The sequence below is a fragment of the Electrophorus electricus genome, chromosome 13 (assembly GCF_041902795.1).
Source record: "Electrophorus electricus isolate QZ-2024a chromosome 13, ASM4190279v1, whole genome shotgun sequence".
NCBI lineage: Eukaryota > Metazoa > Chordata > Actinopteri > Gymnotiformes > Gymnotidae > Electrophorus > Electrophorus electricus.
This window is the reverse complement of record NC_137509.1, coordinates 6,844,391-6,864,834: the sequence shown is the minus strand read 5'-3', so window position 1 is coordinate 6,864,834 and position 20,444 is coordinate 6,844,391. Positions and strand designations below refer to the sequence as shown.

Genomic DNA, 20,444 nt, shown 5'->3' with positions numbered 1-20,444 from the left:
GCGAGGTCGTAACAATGTAACTGTTTTTTTTTCTGAAAATGCCAGTCTCCGCTCCATAGTTACCAGTCACATCAATTCCGAAAGCAATTAACCTGCTACCGTGTTGCTACTTTTATTCATCTGCCGATCACACATAAACCCAGTGGTGTTCTTTTGTCTAAAAAATCATTTTCCCTACCCCGAAGCCCCTTCTTGTATTGTCTGCCGTTTTTTCCTGCGGTTAGCAGAAGCGCGTGTGTGTCGGTGTGCCTCTCCCTCGCTGGGCGTTATCAGCGAGTGGGGACTTGTTCGCCAGCACACATGGGGGAATATTTCAGCGCTAAGTCAGCACTCCACGGGTAGATACACAAAGAAAATGTGAGAGGAAGGTTAAACTGTTATAAGATGGAAAACACTATTCTGTTCCCCAGAGTGAAAGCTATTTACGTAAAAAAGTATGCAATTAAAATTATGTAATAGAACAATCACTTAAAAAATCTTGATGCGACCTGTCTTACATTTACTGTTTTACGAGATATGCCAATAGAGCTCACAACGGAATAACAACAGGGAAGGTTGTTTACCACATTGTTCACCAGGTTTTGTAGTTTTCTAAGTTATGACAAAACACTTCATAAGAATTTCATATTCGTTACAGCGATTACTTAGTGCTAAGTACATAGTTCTAATTCAAAGTAGGTTTTTCATTTCTCAGCAACAAGTGAATCATTAATACGAGAGTATTTTAATGTTGCTAGTGCTCCATCTAGTGGTAGAAAATGAAATATCGCTGATTGTCATTATTTGTAGTTTTACGTCATAGCTAGTAAATTCTCAATGGTATAAATGAATGAGGTGCGGATATTAGGCCTAAGCTTTTTACTAGAATTTAAACTGATGAGCCAGAAGGTTAACGGACTACACTATGTTGTGTAACAATACATTTTGACCCATCAAATGTTTCGATATTTTTCTGAAATGTACGACGTTAAACTTAATTGTACGATGTAATTATTTTTGCAGGCAATTATTCGAAATACAGATCCCCTAGAACGCAGTGATGGACTGGAGAAATCAGGAACCGTCATTTTATACGGCCATTCTAACTGCACAATATCCAGATAGCTAAATAAATTAGCTAGCTACAGATGATTATCGCTAGCTATCCGAGAGAAGAAGAAAAAACTGTTTTCGTACTTATAAAAACAGAGAATATCGTCAGCAAAAACGCGACAGTATGGCTTCTTCAGACCATATACATAGAAACGTTCGTTTTTGTTTGGTTAAACCAGACACGTCAAGATCGCCGCCATTTTATGGCGGTCAACTTGAAGCTTAAAGACTTGCGAAGCGAACAAAGCCCCCTACAGCAGAGTCCACCGCATAGCCACGACGCCGCAAGTCTAAACCTAAAGTCTAAAGTCTACTTTCAGCCCTTTAAGAACATTAGTGGCATTTCAGCTCCCATATTAAAAAAGATAGATTGAAGTTATACTATAATTATCTTATTAGATGAGAGGAACGATTTGTTATTTATTAAATAATGTATATAAATGTATTTTAAATGTAGTAGCAATAGTTAAATATCTTGTGCAACTATTGCATTGCAATTTGTATGCCAACCATATTAATTCTAATTCTATCTGATACTGATTTAGACAGAACACTAATCTCCAATAAAGAAAAAAAAAAGTTTTTTTTGTAAATACAGATCAGTGCAACACACTATGTAAATTCTGCTTTCGGCACTTAACGGGATCAGACACATATTGTGTTATCGTATTGCAACGTGTCACAATTTAGAAATAAAGTGTAATCAGCTAGAAATTCCCTGAAGGTGAATTGTATATGACTGATGTGAAAGGGAGTATTCACTCCGAAACCAGAGTTTGTCGCGTACCTTCTCATTTAGTCTTTCACGGATGCCGTAGCTAGTTTTATTATTCAAAATGGCAGCGTCCTTGAAGATGCTCGGTACGTCAGGTGAGAGACATATTATTGAAAATACAACTAGTTACACGGCCTTTAGGATAGCTCGTACATATTCCTTATACTCGGATGTTTTTTGCAATTGGCGAACCTAATCTCTAATTTTTTTTTGCTGTTCATCATGTTCCAACTGGTGGTATTTTAAAAGTATCTAGCTTGTATCTTAGCTAGCGAGCTAGCAGTTGACTTGGACACTGGTTTAGTGCGTCGCTAAATTTATTTTCAGGCAACTGATTCTACTTTTTGTAACCTTTAAATACATTTTGCTCTTCTGCTTAAGCGTTAAGACACTGCGTGCGGTCGTTTACATCTACGCATGCGACATGTGCCGGGAAGAAGTGGAGACTGGAGTACGTAATCTTTAGTACATTAGTTGGCTAACTACCTCTCACGTTGACTGATTTTAAGTGAAATTACATTTAATTTAATTTAATTTAATGTAATTAATTTAATTACATTTAATGTAATATTTTTATTTTGCAGTTTATGGTAAAATTATCCACGTACAAAGACAAGAACATCTTTGCCTGTGTGTCATTTGTGATTAAGAAAAAAAATGGCAAAGTTTTAAGCATGTAGTACCAACTTAATATTTGGTTGCAGTGCATAACTTCGCCTGATTTGGATCCTTAGGAACGGATTATCGTGGACTGGATCAGAATACGGTCCAATGACTGATCTACCTGACTGGTCCTATGCAGGTGAGAGATTTGACACGTTTTTGCACAGCTTTGCAGTTCATACCCATAAAGTTTGGATTTACTGTATATTTAATGTTAGATTTTATATGTATTAATTGTTATAGTAATAGTTTTGGTCTCTGCATCTTCATATTGCAAAACTACATCAATACTCCTAGCAGATCACATAAATGGTTATTTAAGGGTATCTGAGCACGAACACAAACAGCAGTTGGAGAAATCCTTTGATCCATTTATCTAACATTTATAAGATTCAATTGTGATTGATTGTCCACCTTTTGCAGCTGTTACACAGACTTCAGTTTTCTCCAACTCTGTATAAAATGTTTCATTCTCTGACATGCAAGGGAATGGAGAGTGTAACTGCTGCCACTGGCTGCTTTTTTCCTTTACAAAAGTTAAATAATTACAGAAAAACTGAAACTGCAACTCAACACTTAATTGGTTGGGTTGTGTGGCTGTACAGATGGCAGACCTGCACCCCTGTTAAAAGGACAAGTCCGAAGGAGGAAACAGAGGGAGGTCTTTGCGGTAAGTTTCATGAGTGTCTTTGAAGGCAGTTTTTTTCCCAAATGTTAGAGACATGTCCTTAGAATGAAATATAAATACAAAATAATAATAAATAAACAAATAGTTGGTCACTTGCATGAATATATCTAATCATAGCTAGATTTTTGTAATTATACAAAATTAGCTCAGGGTGTATATGACTAGCAGGTAGTTCAGCCTAAAGCTGAAGTCATAGGCTGCCATGATTTATGGAAATTGTGATGGATGCTTCTCAGTGTATAGTTTACCTTTTCTAATTTCTTTTCGGAAATGCCATTAATTTATTCTATATGCTTTGTTATTGTGACATTGTTACAGTTGTATGCTAAATGCAACCTTCTCACACACACACACACACAAAAAAAAATCATATGAGCTATGGCTTAATAGCACTTTTTTGCCATAGCATTTTGCTATGCTGAAGAGATAACAAGCATACTCAGTATCATGGTAGTAGAAATTGATGTTAGTTTTAACTGAGTGCTAAAAATGATGACAATATATGTAATGTTTACATATAGCTAAGCTGACTCATAGATACCTGCCTATGTTTAATATAATCACTTATTTGATACCTGTGTTTAATGTAATCACACAATTGTTCATGCCTCATGTTCATTCCATTTGCTTATGCCTTGTGAACTTGAAAAATAGGGAGTAAATGCCCTTATTTGCTATTTACAATGCACATAATCCATCTGATCTGTGTGGGCTCATTCATAATGAAACGGTATTCTTGGTATTACCAAATACCAATATTCTGGATCGTGTGTGTGTGTGTGTATGTATGTATATATATTGTATGTGTGTGTGTGTGTGTGTGTGTGTGTGTGTATATATATAATATAAATTTTTTGTGTGTGTGACCCAATAGCGGAGAGCGGTGTATCTGAGTGCAGAGGTGGACCAGGGAATAGACACATGGATGATGAAAAAGAAGGTCAAAGAAAGAGCAAAAGAACAGTTAAAATCTTCTATGCTTAAACCTAAAGGAAATCTGTTAATACAGAAAAAAGAATAAAAGACGCTTTAAAAAGGAAAGTTGTACGGTTTTATTCCTATTTACCTACGTGTCTGTTGTCAGATGCCACATAATGCTAATGACCAACTGAACTGTCACAAAGCAAATGATCAAACGCATCAATGCTTTCAGAAACATATTACAGTTAGTCATGTGTTTTAATGAATTTTTTGATGATAGCTGTGCGAGAGTTGTGTTTTTGAGAAACAAATATCCCCAAGTTGCCACATTTAAAAATTTACTCCCAACTGACTACTAAGCAGTACTCTAATGGCAGAGGGTTCATTGTTGTGAGAATGAGAATCATTTGTGTCTCCGCTGGGTGTTAATGATGGAGTCTAAACCTTCACCTCCCCTTAGAAGGCTCTTTTACGATGCTAGTGTTTCAATGTTTAAAAAAAACTTTGATATGAATAATAAACCAGCGTTTACGCCTGTGAGTCTCCCATCATTTTTTGCGAGATTTTTTTATAATTAATTTGAGGTTACAACACTTGGTTACATTCCACTCTGACCTGTTTTTTTGCTGCTGTTAATGGAACATGCCTCTGAGTGGCGATTAAATGTCGGTGTTTCACAGCTAAAAACACACAGACGCAACATTCCAAACGCATTTCAGTCGTTTTTTATTAAACTTCAAGCTCGACACTGTAGTGCATTATGGATTACAAGGTGGAATGAGCTGCAGAGGGGAGCGGAGTGATGAGGTATCCAGTAGGCTGCAGTGTTTCACCATTCAGGAGCTAAATCCCACACAGCCGCCATTTTACTTTCCTGCCTTGGACAGAAGCGGAGAGGTTCCAGTTGCGGGGAGAAAGACCTGCTTCTGCTCAAGCCACATCTTGTGACACTTTCTTGAGGAACTCTTGCCTCTGATTTTTAGCTACATAAGAGGGATCACAGTATTTCATTTACATGGTATACACAGATGAATTACCACTGAGTCTACTGCACTAAATAGGCCATTTTACAAATTTGAAAAAAAAGTGGGATTTGTTATAAAATACATATTTTAGATTTGAATTTGGAATAGACAATATATACTCCAGTAGTGTTATCCACAAACCTCACAAGCAACTTCACAAGTTTAAGACCAGGAGGTTTCAGACGGAAAATTTGGATTTAAGGCACTTGTCAAACCAACGCTGTCACTGAGGTGCTATGACCTATTAAAGGAAACGAACAGATTTAGTTCTGACCAATCACATTCGGAGGTTAGAGCACACTAGTAAAAGAGTACCCATCACTCTTATTTAGCTCATATGAGAGCACTTTGTTTAAATTGTGGCCCTAATAATAATACATTTTGTGAATAATACAATTGTGAATGTTTGAAATAAGGTTTTTTGTTTGTTTGTTTGTTGTTTTTTGTGTTTTTTAAATGAATCAGGACAGTTAAAAGAAGTCATGTTGGTTTTGTGTAAAATATTGCCAGGATGTTGTAGTTTATTTTGCTGTTTGAGAGTTAGTGTTTTGTAACAAATGATTTGTAGCCTGTTTCTGAATTTTGTGCTTATATGTTCTCTTGAAGTAAAGCAGTAATCTGAGTGTCTGTCATACTGACTCTTGTCTGAGAAAATAATTAAGATGTTGCTATGGTGGCAAGATTTGAATCATCTGCAGAGCCAAACTCAACTATGTTCCAAGAGCCTTTACTCAAGGACTCCCAAATCTTGTAATGTGATACCTTCTATTTTCAAATACAAAAAGACCTTGTTATTAGAAATACTTTCCTGAAAGAACCTCCTTCGTGGATGGAGCAATATTGGCTTTTTCAGTGGTCACTGGGCTTTACGTCTGGAGAGCTCTGATTGCTGAACAGAGCACTGTGAGTAAGTTACTCACTTATACGATTTATCATTGTCTGTGCTTTTCTGGTCTATTTCTCTTTTTGTGTCTCACACAAAATGCTGCACACACACACACACACACACACTTCTATGTCCTCCTGCTGATTTCAGCAGCCTCTCTCCATAATTATGGCTCTAGTTGCTGAATCATGGAATTCCTTCTCGGTGTTTTTTCTATAATCTGTTTTACTGGACATGGAATCAAGCTCCAGTACTTTGGGTCAGCACTATGGGACTATTTACCTTTGGACAGTGAAGCTGACGCATACAACTGGACACTTCTACACCCATTGACACCTACTTAACTCTCAGCAGACCTTTCTCCACACACATGCCCACAACATGTGTTTGCTCACCTGCTCAAATGTCTTCAATATCAAAAAAAAAGCTGAATTGACAACTTATTTAACCCTTTGTGCTGTAATTATGTCCGCTAAGCGTGCAGTTTCTGAATTACTTTTAAATATCACAAGATTTTTGTGATCCAGACACAAAAACACCATCATGGGAATGAGGAGCTGGTCTTTTTCCTCTTCCTGTTTCCTGAACTGCAACCTTTTTTGCAACCTTTTTTTTCCTTCTTGTTCTCTAGTCCTCTCTCCCATCCCCCTTTCTTTTGGCCCCTCTCTTCATGTTGTTTTGGTCAAGCTCCGAACGAGAGCCAGATGTTGCTTATTGTGCAGAGGGGAGAGGAGGCTGGGGTGTAAGAGGGCAGTCTATTAACACACATATGCAAAAAGGCAAGGACAGGAAATGAGAGAAAAGAAAACGGCTGGGGAAGAACATAGAGTGTGTGTGTGTGTGTGTGTGTGTGTGTGTGAGAGAGAGAGAGAGAGAGAGAGACAAACACACACACACACACACACAGAAATCACTACGTCTCTGATGTGGTTTGTGACACCCTGGGTCTGGAGGACTATGCGGAGGATGTGACTAGGCTATGGTCACTGGTGCTGTGGTGTTTTGGTTTGGGCTGGAGTTTCTGATTCAGCAAAGTACATCCTGCTGTGTGTGTGTCTGCCTGTATGTGTGTGTTGTGCATGTGTATGTCTGTGTGCCAATCATCACAGGTTACTGGGTCATACACTCAGTGTTGAAGTTCCACACCCATATGTGAAACTCTTATTGTGGACTGACTGCGAATGATGAGGAGTGAAGGGTCTCTTTTCAAGTGCCGTTCACTGCTGACTAATACTAAAACAACAAAAAAACAATACAAACAACACATTCAGTACACAAAATGACCGTCCAAAATCACCACTAGTGACAAAGCCTGATGGAGGTGAAGTGATTGTATTAAAAAACATCGAAACCCAGAGAAAGTCAGCATTCCCCAGTTAAGAGCTGGCTTCTCAGCATATGACTGTTATGTCACACATTACAAGGGTCCAGGCTGTGACTTCAGCCTCCACTCTATTACACTCACTCGCACACTCACATGGTTCTAAGATTTTAGAGAGAATCCCAAAGCATGTTATGAGCTGTCTAGGTTGATCAAACACATACACACATAATCTCAATTGTCTAGCTGTCTAGGCCTCATTCTGCTGTCCAGCTGTGAGGATATGTCTGCAGTCGTGTATGTTTGTGTGTGTGTGCTTCTTGGGCTACCCCTCCAGACAGGAATCAAACAAAGCCGGAGCTTTGCCACACTGGCACCATCTGTTCTAGGAGCAGAGTGGAGAGGATGAGACGTACTCATCCCTTCCTGTTCTAGGAGCAGATTGGAGAGAAGATGAGACTTTGTTGATGTGAAGTATCTAAATGTGCAACATAAGCCAATAAAATGTTGAAAGATGTTTATTTTTTTCTAAAACTGAGCATCCTTTGATAGTCATTAGTGATTTTAAACTTCAGTGTGGCAGTGTGATGATTGTCTCATGCATATTATACCCTCGTCAGTAAACAGAGACGCACAGACAGAGACGGCATAAAGTGAACAGACTGTCAGAGAGGGAGAGAGAAAGAGAGGGGGAAAGAGGGAGAGAGAGAAATATTCTTAAGGGAGAGCAGGAAGGAGAAACATAAACAGATAGATGTTTGTGGTGAGGGAAGGAATGGTTTCAGTTAAAAGCCTCATAACAGAGAACAATTCTGCAGAAAGGGGAGAAATAAGAGCAAGACAGAGAGAGAGAAATAAAGAGAGAGAGAGAGAAATAAAGAGAGAGAGAGAGAGAGAGAGAGAGAGAGAGAGAAAGCACAAGAGAAGTGGAAGAGTAGCCAAAAAGGAAATGGCAGAGCACTTTGGAAAAGCAGTTTAAACAATATTGGGGGCAGGAGAGCCTACTATGCATTCTTTTTCACTCTTTTTTTCAAAGGACCGTTCAGAGTAGTTACATGCCTCACACAGACGCATACATGCACACAGTATGATCCATCAAACACTCCCCATTCCTGACATGTCACAGCCTGTTTTGTCTCATTGTTTTGCACTGGAACATGTGAAAACAACATGGAATACCCAGACACACACACACACACACAACCATTCAGGCAAAATCAGCATTTTTACTTATGCTTTAAAACCATGAATACTGAAGTTGCAGCTAGATGTTAGTAAAGGGAGAAGTTTCAATGAAAATTACATGAGGAATTGCAATAGTAAATAATATTTTCACAAAATACTTTTATTATATAGTTTATTCCCAAAATACAAAAAGTTCTAAACAACCAAGAATCACTTTATATCATTATAAATATCATTATCATTATCATTGTTAAGACTAATTACACTTTGATGAGGATGTGTGTGTATTCAAGAAATACATAGCACCATTTTATTTTTTCTAGAAACAGGTTTAATCCATTTCAGACATGTTTGCTTCACCCATGAGAACAAGACGGAAGAAGGAAGGTTTCCAAGAACGAACCATGTGAATACAACAAACCCAATCCAATTACAGTTTTGTCTGAAAGCAAGTAAACATTACTGTTTGAAAGGGACTTTTGGCCTGCCAGCGTGCCAATGCTTGAATGGTGTTTCTATGTTTCTGAATCAATTACACCAATCTGTTGTGAGATCTGATGCAAGAACCTGATGTTTCTAACATTAAAAAACTGGTTCATTTTGATACCAGTCACATTCTGCCTCTGTCCAGCAGGACTTAAAATGACAAACAAGTTAAAAAGGACATATGGAGAACAATAATAATAATAATCATAGTTATAACAACAACATCAATCATTAATTAACATTAATAACAATAGTAAATGGTAACAAACACTTAATAACATTAATATCTGGCTTTGTACCTGCAAGACAGCTCTGCTCTCTAGGTGTAAATACAGACTGGCCTCATCTCTAGAGCTGAACCACACTCCCTCCCTGAACTCTGACCTTTCACTTCTACCCTTTCTAATATAGCAGTCCCTACTATTGAAAATACCAATCTGTGTTTCTTAAAGGCAACATTCACAGGAGTCAAACATTGTAGCTCACGTTCATGCATGTCTATGGACAACAGGGGAAAACAGACCATCTTGGTCATCCTCCCAAACGCAGGCACTGTGTCACCTGAGACGTGTGAGGCACTGTTGAAGGAAAGGCTAGGAAACAAGGTTTCCCTGGAAACAAGCATGGGAAAATTTAGCACAAACCTTTATGAGCTAAAACCAAAGATAAAATGAAAATTTAAGAAAGCAAAACAAAACAAAAGCACTCATTCACACAGCACTGTGGCTGGAGTCATTTGATTTGGGAGAGAGATTTAAAGAGAGGAAGAGGGAGAGATGAAACAATATAAAAGTGCTTTAGAGGGGCTAAAAATAAGGTTTTTCAATGGCTGGCTCCCTCTTCTTCTCTGTGTCTCTCTCTCCTTTATGAGTCTGTTTATACCAACAGAGGCATACGAATAACAATACAAAATGCACTGTTCCCTTTTTCAGTTGCTTCACTTCTTCATCCCTCGCTCACTGCATCCTCCTCCTCTTTGTCTCCATGTGGTTCTGTAATCAACCGCAAACGCAAGTCCTTATAGTCGTCGTCCCAATAACGCTTCTGTCCCTCCCTCTCCTCACCCCTCCGTCTCTAGACTTTGTCCAGCAGGGAGCGGTGGCAGTAAAGAAGACGCCGCGGGGTTCCGTAACGACGGAAGAACAGGAGAGCTCCCAGAGTGATGAGCACGCAAGCCAATAGGAGGATGGGGATCACAATAGCCACTGCCAGCTTGGGAATACCACTCGGTGACTCATCCACCTCGATGATGATCACTTCCTCTTCAGTATGCTCCACTGTAGACTCACAGCCCATCCAGTCGGTCAGGACAGACTTGGGGTAGCCGGACTCCACTTTCAGTTGCTGGTTGTTGAACTTCCAGTATTTGTTGGTTTTGTAGAAGTAGGTGTAGGCTAAAGAGCAGTTGAAGAGAGACATTCTAAGACATGCATGACATATGGACATAAATACTGTATACCACCATAATCATCAGCAGCAGAGTAGCACCTCTCAGAAGGAATTTATCTGACCTTCACAAAGCACATACCACACGCCACGTGGTAGGAAGTAGTGTGCTGAATCAGAACATACTTCCCAAATCAAAACACTATGCTACCATGACCTAATCTTAGTCATATCCTGCCTATACACCTCCAAGGCTATACAACAGAAGACCACACACACACTCATTTACTCTAGTACCTCCATCGTCGCTCATAATGGATCCTTTGACACCATCGGGCACTCCTTGCCACATACTGATAGGTTTGGGGTAGCCTGCATCAACAGAACGTGTATTCTCATTGAAGCGGTAATATCTGCAAACAGAATGGGAGCAGATGATGGAGGATGTGGTGAGCAGACCAAAGGAAAGTGGAGATGACAAAAGAGGAACCAACACAATGGACGAATAACACAATGTCTCATGGGCAGTGTTGTCAGAACCATTTCTCTCTCCAGATATAACACTCACTTGTTTCCTCTGAAGTAGTAGGTGTTTCCATTTGGGGTATAGTAGAGTGCAGAGTCCAGCTTATCTCTGGGAAGGCCGGTGCCCAACTCCTTGAAGGTTTTGGGGTATCCCTGTTCCATAATGGCCTCACTAAACACCCAGTACTTGTCACCTGCAGTGGGTGTGAGGGAGAGGATGAGTCCCTCAATATAACAATGACCTATGGAATTGAATCCAGCATGAGCAGAACCAAAGACGTACCTTTAAAGAAAACAAACTTCCCATCAGCACGCTCATAGGCAGCGTTGATGGAGGGGGGCAGACCCTTCCAGAAGTGTCCGATGGGCATGGGGTTATTCTTCTTCCCATCATGCATCCGCCAGAACCACTTCTCCTGTGAGGGGAGAGGTCGTGCAGCTATTTCAGAATGTATTGCATATGTATACACATGCGCAAAGTGTATTGCTGGTACACTATGTCCATGATACTGTACAAGTCTGGATGACATGCATTTCATCCCCTCAGGTGGTGGTACATCAGCCAGTCTTTTAGCCATTATACCTGTCATTAAAACAGCCAGTCTGCTAGTAAAGCAGACCATCTTACTGTCTATCTCTAGTTAGTTAGCATGTCTCACTGCTCTAGTAAATCAGCTACACAGCTATACAGTAGTACACTACTGATACTACACAGCTATCAGTTTCGTAGTGTGACTGTTGGACATTTAGCAAACTGTGGAAAAGTGCTGATTCTCTCTTTACCTTAAAGACAAACATCTCGCCTCGAAGGACAGCGATGGTGTCGAAGTGTCCCTCACAGATGTCAGGCCCGAAGGAGGGTCCGGCCGGCTTCCGTGTGGGTTGAGGGGCAGGAGGTCTGGGCACATCTCCTGACCCAGGACCTACAGGTGGAGACAGATTTGATTTTTGCAATTTTAAAATTATATTTCTTTTTTCTTTTACCCAATTTAATTAGCTGCAGAGCAAAATGGCGTGTGTTAAATGAACATGTGCAGTGTATATTTGAGACACTGTTTTCAGACAAACATACTAGTATTCGTTTTGCTGTCAGAGAATGCTTTAATTCATGTACAATAATTAATTACATTTATCTGAAATCTTTCCAGAAGGACCTTTTAAGATGTACATGAAATATAAAGCTGGCAGATTTGGGACATGCTGACCTCCTGTGCAAGTTTTAAGCATTCATGAAGTTACACTTCTCGTTAGAAATTCAGTGGAAGCAGTAATCAAGCATGAGCCAGTGGCATTTTCTACCTGGCTGTAGCAGACTATGGATCTGTAGCATTCCAAACAGAGCAGTTTTAACTGAAGGTGACAATGCAGGGAGCTTAAGTGACGCAGACCAACCATAAATCTGCTGGATTCCTTGTCTGTCGTCATTGGGCAGCACAAAGTTCTCTGTGTCCATCCACTGGTAGAAAGGTGCCATGATGGCTGATGGGTCGCTAGAGTGCTCCAAACCCAGTGCATGGCCCAGCTCATGCACTGTCACCAGGAACACGTCATTGCCTGGGCGGGACAGGGGATGGAGAGATTGAGGAATACGGGAAAAGAAAGTGAGAAAGACAGACAGGAAAAGACAAAAAAAGTCCAATACAGTTCAGCACAAGAAAAGACAAAAGTCTGATACAGTTCTAACGCTCTAGTCTGCTTCTCATCTTCTTTCATGTTTTACCTCCTTGGTCAACGTTGCCGGTCGTCCATGGCTCAGCCGCATCAAAGTGCGTATCGCCCCCTATCCCTTCGCCGGGGAAGTACGCATGAGCCAAGAAGCCTCCCACACCATCAAAAGGTGTGCTGTCACCATGGAAACCATCAGCGAAGAAGAGCATGATGTCAGCGAACTTCTCAGGCTTGTCTCTGATCTGGCTGTAAGGGATCTCACGGAATGTCAGTGGTGTCACCGACTCCCAGACCTTAAAAGCCTTCCGGATCGCCCGATACGTGGCATGCTCACCCACTTTAGCAGAGTAGTTCTGGATACTGAGAAACAAGAACCCCAGAGCACTCAGATAAATATATTAGTTTTTTCGCATTAGGTGCATTTGGGAATAATAAAGAACATAATCACTTTCAACTGCATGTCAAAATGTATTATTTTAAAAATCATTATTAAAATATAATATTTAAGTGACAACAGTGTCAGCATCTACTACTGATCGGTTTCACATAGGTGTTTCCTGAATGTTTTTGGTGACTATGACACTCACCTGAAGGTGATCTCATTCTTGCCCCATTTCAGGCCCTGGGTGGCATAGCGTTTCCTCCTCAGGTTGCTCTTCAGTTCTGTTCCAAACTTATCTGGAACCCCACAGCGTGGCCTTTGCATCGCCCTGGCAACAGAACCCACACATTTGTACACCTCAGTCATCATCGGTCAGTAACCAGGATGCTAGCTTATTTGCTTCCTGTATTATGCACCAGCAACCTGTTGTGTGATTGGCTGGATCAGCGCATATGGGCACACTCACCTGAGTGTGTCCGGGTCCATGGTTCCGGTGACAGTGAGACCATAGAACTTTTGCATGTCAGAGACAGCAGTGGCGATGGATTTAGGTGACCGGATTGCCTGTGCCCGCACATCTCCGGGAGGAAGGTATCCATAATGCTGCAGCCACACCTGAGAGAGCGAGAGTGTGAGAAAGAGAGAAAGAGAGTGGGGTGAGATTGAGAGTCAGACAGACAAAGGCAGAGGAAGAAACATACATATGACCTCATTTAATCATAGTCATCAAGTATAATTAACTCACAACCTGCGTTTTTCCCTCTGTGGTTTCTATGCAACTCATTTGATTACAGCAACATATCAGCCTAATATAATGTCTAAAATAAAAGGGCAAAAAACAGCCAGAAATAACATGTGTGCTGATGATTGTGAATTGAATCAAGTCAACTTCCCATTTGTAAAGCTCTCAAAAGCTTTGTAAATGAGTAAAATAAAGAAGACGGCTAAATAAAAACACAAGCTGGAATAAAATACCATAAAAAATAGAATAAGAAATTGGTAATGGTAAGTAATACTAGGTGTGTGTCTCCTTAAGACCCTGGATGAACCTAAGTGTGTGTATGTGTGTGTTTGCGTGCACAGGCACAAGCCTATGTGTGTGGCCTTGAGTTCAGGCTTTTAGTGAACTCAAAGGTGTGTGAGAGCTCAGAGTAACGCCAGGCTGACTGGGTGCCTTGAAAAGTATGTGTTAGCAAGTGCCATCTTACAAAAATAAACCTTCAAGACACAGAGAGAAAAGAAGAGAAAAGAGAAAACAAACAGAATAAAACACTTAAGACACTTACTAAAATTACAACTTGACTTCAAAGTATCACATCCCCATAAACTTCCTCTATTTGTGTGGGAATGTATCATCATTGAGAAAATGTATCATCAACTGAGAAAAGTTAAATAAAACTCAAATACACCCTGATTCTAACATCCCATTCCATTACTCACTCACTCTTTCTGTTTGTCTCCCACACTTTTGCCATCACGCCTACGACCATTAAATCTAAGGAAGTGCTCTAATCGGACTTTACTACTGATTGTGGTCCCTTTCAGCATTGTGCTCTTTTCACCAACCTAAAACACGTTTAGCAGAATGTTTCACCAAAAGTAACAGAGAAACATTACCAAATGCACGCCTGTTCAACATCAAGAGTCTACAGAGAAACGCTACAGCCTAAATATACTGAGTTACCACAGGACCTGATTCAGCTAAAACTCCAGAGACCCAAACCCACAGCCCTGGGACAAAACAACACCATTAGTCTATTCCTGGACTATATCAGAGTCAAGAAATTTGAAAGAAAAGAAAAAAACCCCCAAAACTTTGTAGTTTTTTGGCAAATGGCTTCATTTCCACCTCCGAAGCATAATGCCTGGTAATAGAATTTCCATTAGGAGGCAAACGGATGTGTGAATCTGAGGTAATACTGTGTGTCTGTGTGTGTGTATGTGTGTGTGTGTGTGTGTGTGTGTGTGTGTGTGTGTGTGTGTGTGTGTGTGTGTGTGCATAGGCTTTAGTTTATGGTTCAGACAGCCTCTGGCTCCATTCTGACCACAAGCTCAGTTAGAGAAATTACAAAGGATTCTTCAATAATCGTTCAGACCCTAGACCTTACAACTACTCTTTCTCTCTATCCCTTTCTCCATCTCCCGGCCTCTGTAGCTTTTCTCGCCATCGCTGCCATTTTCAAAAGGGACGAAAGCTCGTGAGAGTTCACTCGGGACGTGCAGATACCATCGGCGTGTCAGCCGAGACTGATTTCTCTTTCTTTTTCTGCCTTAGGCTGTATTACTTACTGAAAACAACTCCAGCGCTTCAGTCTTTGCATGGAATAGAGACATTTATGGGAGAAGATGGATTAGAGATATTTACTATACATGAGAGTAGGGGGTCTCCGACAAACATTACCACTCTCTGCCGCTGAACAGAGTGAGATATAGAGGACAGCTGGTGGAGCACCAGCTGATTGCAAACTTCCAGGAGTGTAAGACCTCCATGAGCTCAATGATTACTGATTATAATACATCAACCACGGAAGAACTATACAATCACTCTCAATCACATTATAAACTTCAACCATCAATGGCATTTCTATGCCAAACCAAAACTCCTGATAAACAAAGTCCTGTTCTGGAGGATGTTTACTGTGATAGGCTAGAAATGGCTTTCTGACAGAAGAATGCTGTAGGGAATACTGTAGGGTATTGTTTATTGCACTGATTGTTGTCTGAGCTAGAGCTTATATATTTTGCACTTCTAGACATCAGCATTAATCCTTGTATTTCAACAGCATTCTAGTTAATTGGAATATTGGAATCTAACCTACTGTACTGGCTACGAGGTATTCTATGAGTAAATGACAAAGCACTTTTGTAAGTCACTCTGGATAAGAGTGCCAAATTCCATAAATGTAAATGCTTTGTGCACAGTACTGCACATGTGAATACAGGGACCTGTGCTACATTGCATCAGAAATCTGGACAGTTGACTTAGAGAGAAAGAAAGAGAGGGAGAGAAACTCTCTCTCTCTGCCTCTCTCCCTCCCTCCGTTTCTTGCTCCCTCTCTCTGACTGCTCTGTGTGTGTGTGTGTGTGTGTGTGTGTGTGTGTGTGTGTGTGTGTGTGTGTTGAAATGGCACTGTGGTCATTCTCCCTGTGCTTGGAAACACCGTGGCACAGAGGGGTAGAAAGCATCCCTCTTTCTCCTATCTTAAGCCATTCCTTGGTCTCTCTGTCTTTCTTTCCTTTTCTCTCTCTCTACTTTTCCCTTTCTCTTTTGCACTCTCTTGCAACCTTTCATTTTTCCTCTGTCTCAGTCTCTCTCTCTTTCTTCATCAATTGTTCCCTCTCTCTCTTTCTGTTCTATCCCACTATCGTACTCTACATCAGAGCAACCCTTTCTGGCTCACTGAAGCCCCCTCTTCTTACTCCTGCCACATATCCCAGCATGCTCCAGGCCTCTGGAACTCCCAGCATTGAGCGTCAAAGGTTCTATTTAGAATCCCTCCTCTGCTCCTCAGGCTGGGGAAGAGGGAATCACTGTGTGAGCACTGTGTCTGCTACTACCGTGCACAGACAGGTAGCCTTTATTAAGTCTCCTGGACCTCAGGCAGTCTGGGAAGCCTTTATGTACTGCTCATGCTTGGCGTGGCTTTTAGGTACTGCACTCAGATCAGTGTAAGAGCACAAACAGAGATATTGTCTTTCACATCCAAATGACCCAGTGAAAAATATTTAATATGCAGAGTAACAGCTTGGATTAACCCTTTGAAAGTCCCTTTTTTCAGTTAATATTTATCCCAATGAATTAATTGAAAAAGAGCAGGGCTGGTTCTAATTGAAAGGGTAAAATTACAGTAAAAGCTACCTCTGACACTAAATGTAACCATATGCAATGACCTCACCTACAGATGTGCTGAGATGGTAAACATATGTAGCTATGTAGGCGGAAAATTATATCAGCACTTCTGGTATTTGCGAATTTAGATTTAACGTGTTCAAATTAGACACACTGCCTTTGACAGTTAAAGTTTACCACTGCTGAGAATATTTATCTTCTGCTGTTGTTCCCCAAATGAATAAGTATTTTACAGGGAATAAAGAGTCATACATGTTCCAAGAACTGTTTTTGAGAAGATCAATTTGCATCTCTGCAGTGTTGCAACATTTTGGAATTGTCCCTTCTGACCGCATGACAAAATGTGAGCCAGCATGCAACAGCTTTGTGTTTAACAGAGCAAACTGACAGCGGTTCCTCTGACTGCCATAAGAGTTTCCAGCCTGAAACAGTTTGTGTGGGTTTTCAAAGCATGTCTTACTTTAGGAACACCAACATATAGAGAGATACAGAGAGGGAGAGAGAGAGATGGGGAGAGAGCACAAACAGATGCAGATAAGAAGAACAAAGGTGAGAAACACTGGAAGATAAAGCAGAAGGTAAAGAAAGAATGGGAGAGAAGAGGGAAGCAGGGAGAGCAGTTCCCTGAGTTTGAATGGGAGCAAGACAGACTGACTCAGATGTTCCAATCAGATTTGTGCCAACGGAAAAAACAGGGAATTGTGGTCATCGGTGCCTGAGTCTCGGTCTCACACAGTCTCAGCGCGTGGCGCCTAAGATCACTGAGCTATTTAGCATCACACTCACCTGAAGACCAACAAGAACAAATCCAGTGGCGTTTAACCCTGTCTAACTGCTGAGGTTCGGTTAGGGTGCAGTATGTTTGTATAAATAATGAATGAGATGCATGCTTTGCACACACTTGAGGCCCACATTTGACTGGCACTACTTTACCGACTTATCCTTCCAGCCTATTAGGGAGAGGGGGGTCCATGCACACTAGCCTGTGCTTCTGCATTCTACTGCACATGCACACGCTTCTGCAGTGCATGATGGATTCTAGGAGCATGATGGATTCTGGTGAGCAGTCAGTTACTCTTACAACATCTGTAATACTACTTGGGATAAATACATCATCTTTCTGTGGGCTGCAAGCTGTGGGGAAAAGAAAAAAAGACAGAGACAGAGAGAAAAAGAAAGAGAACCATCCAGCTGTTTTCCATTAGGCTTATGGCTTTCTTTCCTTATAAATTTTACACAACACCTGTAACAACAACTACTTTACATTGTTGCACCTTCGGATTGCTATAAGGGTTTAAAGGGTACCTCTACACCAATCAGTAGAGGGAGCTAGAGAGGGAAAGGGAATAAACAAATGCAGATTTTTGTTTAAAAAAACAAAACAAATCTAGACCTAAAAGCATCGTGCCAATCAGGGAAGACACATCGCATAGGGCACTTCCTTAGGGATACTACTTAGGCTACTTCCTTAGGGCTGTTGCATAAGCTAGAACCATTTACACAGTTTAGCATGTGAAATAGAAAGCAAATTACTCATTGATATACGAAGTATACTCCAAGTGTACTCCAAGCAAATTGTTTCCTAATAAATACTCGTGGTAAACAGAATTATTAGAAAAATCTGTACTAACACTTGTTTAGCATATGTTCCTTTCAACCTGTACAGATTTTGAGTCCGGAGAGGGAGAGTGCGCATGTCGTTTGCCATCTGGGATTTGACCTTGGATGTGACCTTTTTCAATTCAACCACATGACTCTCATATGACTCGTCTGTGCCAGAGAGGCTGAATTCTCCGCCGTTAGCCCAGCCTTGACTGTGTCTCGCAGTAGTTTAGAAATGTAAAGGATGGAAAGAGGAGGAGCATGATGAAGAGGAAGTCATAAACTTGGTGTCCTCCTAAAGGATTTCTCACCTGTGGGAACTCATTAGACGTACCTTAATGCTCGGGCATGCTCCAAACCTTAATTAAATGTGCAAGAACATTCTTTCTTTCTTTTTATCTATGATTCAAACTGCTGTACCAGCCTACCATCTACCAGCCAGTCATCTCTTTTGCAGACATTAGTGGGTTGATCACAGGTTGTGTGTAACCCACAGAGATGAGATCAACTTGAGACGGTTTATTACTCTCAGGCATGGATTCTTTGGCACAGACCAGTTCTGGACTAAAAGGATTTTAGAGGTAATCCCCTACAGTATGCATAATTTACTCCAGGCCCAAACTCAAACTTTGAAAATGGCCATTTAAATTTATCCAAGTGTACAAAGGTAATACAATTTGAAAGAGGGCACATGTTGACATTAATAGTGAGTATTTTTGCCAATCTATATACCAGAATGATTCGGAGAAATGTTCAGAAATATTTATTTTGTTATGTGTTACATATGTGTTACTTACATGAACTTACATGAACTATGAATTCTTGGGCTAAACCTGAATCAAACCTAAATAAACCCAAAGACTGCCCAATACGGACATATATTGAGAATATATGACTGAATATTAAGTATGAGATATGCCTTGCCGTTTATTTAAACACAGTGATGATCTGACGTGGACTAAAAGTGAATTGCATTATTTCTACCAAATATTTAGAGAATCATGAATCATGTGAATATAAAACACCCCCCAAATAACTCGCCTGTAATATCTATCTACCTGTATCTCTAATTGTACTGTCGATACAAACAGATACTCACACGCACGAAATAACTATTGAAGTGTGTTGGTCTTGTATGCGAGTGAGAACTAACCTCTGGTCTGATTTCTTTCCCGCATCCACTCGGAGCGGCGAGGGCACTAGCCAGTGCCAGCAGCAGTAGCCGACGGAACGAGTCAATGTTCATGAACATTCCTAAAAGTGCGATACGGCCAAGTCAGCCCTCAAAAACCTAAACACGGAAAAACGTGGTGCCCTGGCCTAAAACAACGTTTACAGTCCGACTTTCGTTTGGTACGCTTCCCTAAGTAAAATTCATTCCAAAACGTGGGGGAAAAAAATCCTGAAAACTGTTCTTGAGTGTCCTAGCGAATATGAACAATATCCGATTCTGTAAATAAAATATCCTATGTAGGCTTATATTAAAAAGTCACCACAAGTGAATGCTTTCGGGTATGTAAAAAGTCTTTTAGAAAAGTACTATGTAAATGCGGGAAAACGTCCTAAACATCATTAAAGTACTATTCTATAGGTTATCGTGTCTCATCTTGTCTGAACGTATGTCTTTGTCTCCGATCACTCCACTGTCTTTATCGTGTTTGAGAAGTTGCAGACGTGGTTGCGCGTTAAGTCTCCTGTGGTATCCTTCAGAACAGTGCAGCACGCAAGAAAGAAGTCAACGTTTCTCCCTCCCCCCGGACAAACATTACGCATATGATTCCCTGTAGAAAGCATCAATGAACACACTGGGATTTTAGAAGCAATATTTGGTCTGGCGTTTCTCAGAGCTCCCCCAAAACATCATATTTTTTTCACTGTTTACTCAGTTTAAAGGTTATATGTTATAACTAATAAGTTATAACAAGTTATCGTATACTCCCTCGGGAAAACCTTTTTGCCATTTGGTTCATTACTTAAAAGTATAGTCTA

General features: G+C 40.5%; 2 protein-coding genes across 3 annotated transcripts; one reads left to right on the top strand and one right to left on the bottom strand.

Annotated features, from left to right (window-relative positions):
- The first annotated feature begins 1,839 nt into the window (after window positions 1–1,839).
- On the top strand, window positions 1,840–4,674 carry mrpl52 (mitochondrial ribosomal protein L52). Of its 2 annotated transcripts, none has more exons than XM_027011506.3 (5): window positions 1,840–1,962; window positions 2,249–2,318; window positions 2,602–2,669; window positions 3,136–3,200; window positions 4,093–4,674. In XM_027011506.3, the coding sequence occupies exons 1-5, from the start codon at window positions 1,929–1,931 to the stop codon at window positions 4,237–4,239; spliced, it is 384 nt and encodes a 127-aa protein (XP_026867307.2). In that variant the 5' UTR covers window positions 1,840–1,928; the 3' UTR covers window positions 4,240–4,674. The 2 variants fall into 2 exon arrangements, with proteins under 2 accessions (XP_026867307.2, XP_026867309.2); XM_027011508.3 differs by having other exon boundaries at window positions 1,905–1,953.
- Window positions 4,675–8,711: 4,037 nt separating this feature from the next.
- Window positions 8,712–20,176, bottom strand: mmp14a (matrix metallopeptidase 14a (membrane-inserted)). Its single transcript, XM_035520055.2, has 10 exons — window positions 19,609–20,176; window positions 13,470–13,618; window positions 13,209–13,331; window positions 12,674–12,981; window positions 12,346–12,507; window positions 11,737–11,876; window positions 11,237–11,369; window positions 10,997–11,147; window positions 10,726–10,841; window positions 8,712–10,436 (listed from the first exon to the last, which is right to left on the bottom strand). The coding sequence occupies exons 1-10, from the start codon at window positions 19,705–19,707 to the stop codon at window positions 10,117–10,119; spliced, it is 1,701 nt and encodes a 566-aa protein (XP_035375948.1). The 5' UTR covers window positions 19,708–20,176; the 3' UTR covers window positions 8,712–10,116.
- Window positions 20,177–20,444: the final 268 nt, after the last annotated feature.

Coding starts and splice junctions, on each gene's coding strand:
- mrpl52 (XM_027011506.3), top strand. CDS start 1,929: ATGGCAGCGTCCTTGAAGATGCTCGGTACGTCAG. Junction 2,319..2,601: donor GGGAAGAAGTGGAGACTGGA/GTACGTAATCTT, acceptor TTGGATCCTTAG/GAACGGATTATCGTGGACTG. Junction 3,201..4,092: donor AACAGAGGGAGGTCTTTGCG/GTAAGTTTCATG, acceptor GTGACCCAATAG/CGGAGAGCGGTGTATCTGAG.
- mmp14a (XM_035520055.2), bottom strand. CDS start 19,707: ATGTTCATGAACATTGACTCGTTCCGTCGGCTACTGCTGCTGGCACTG. Junction 13,619..19,608: donor GGAAAGAAATCAGACCAGAG/GTTAGTTCTCAC, acceptor TCGCTCTCTCAG/GTGTGGCTGCAGCATTATGG. Junction 12,982..13,208: donor AAGAATGAGATCACCTTCAG/GTGAGTGTCATA, acceptor CTTGTTTCTCAG/TATCCAGAACTACTCTGCTA.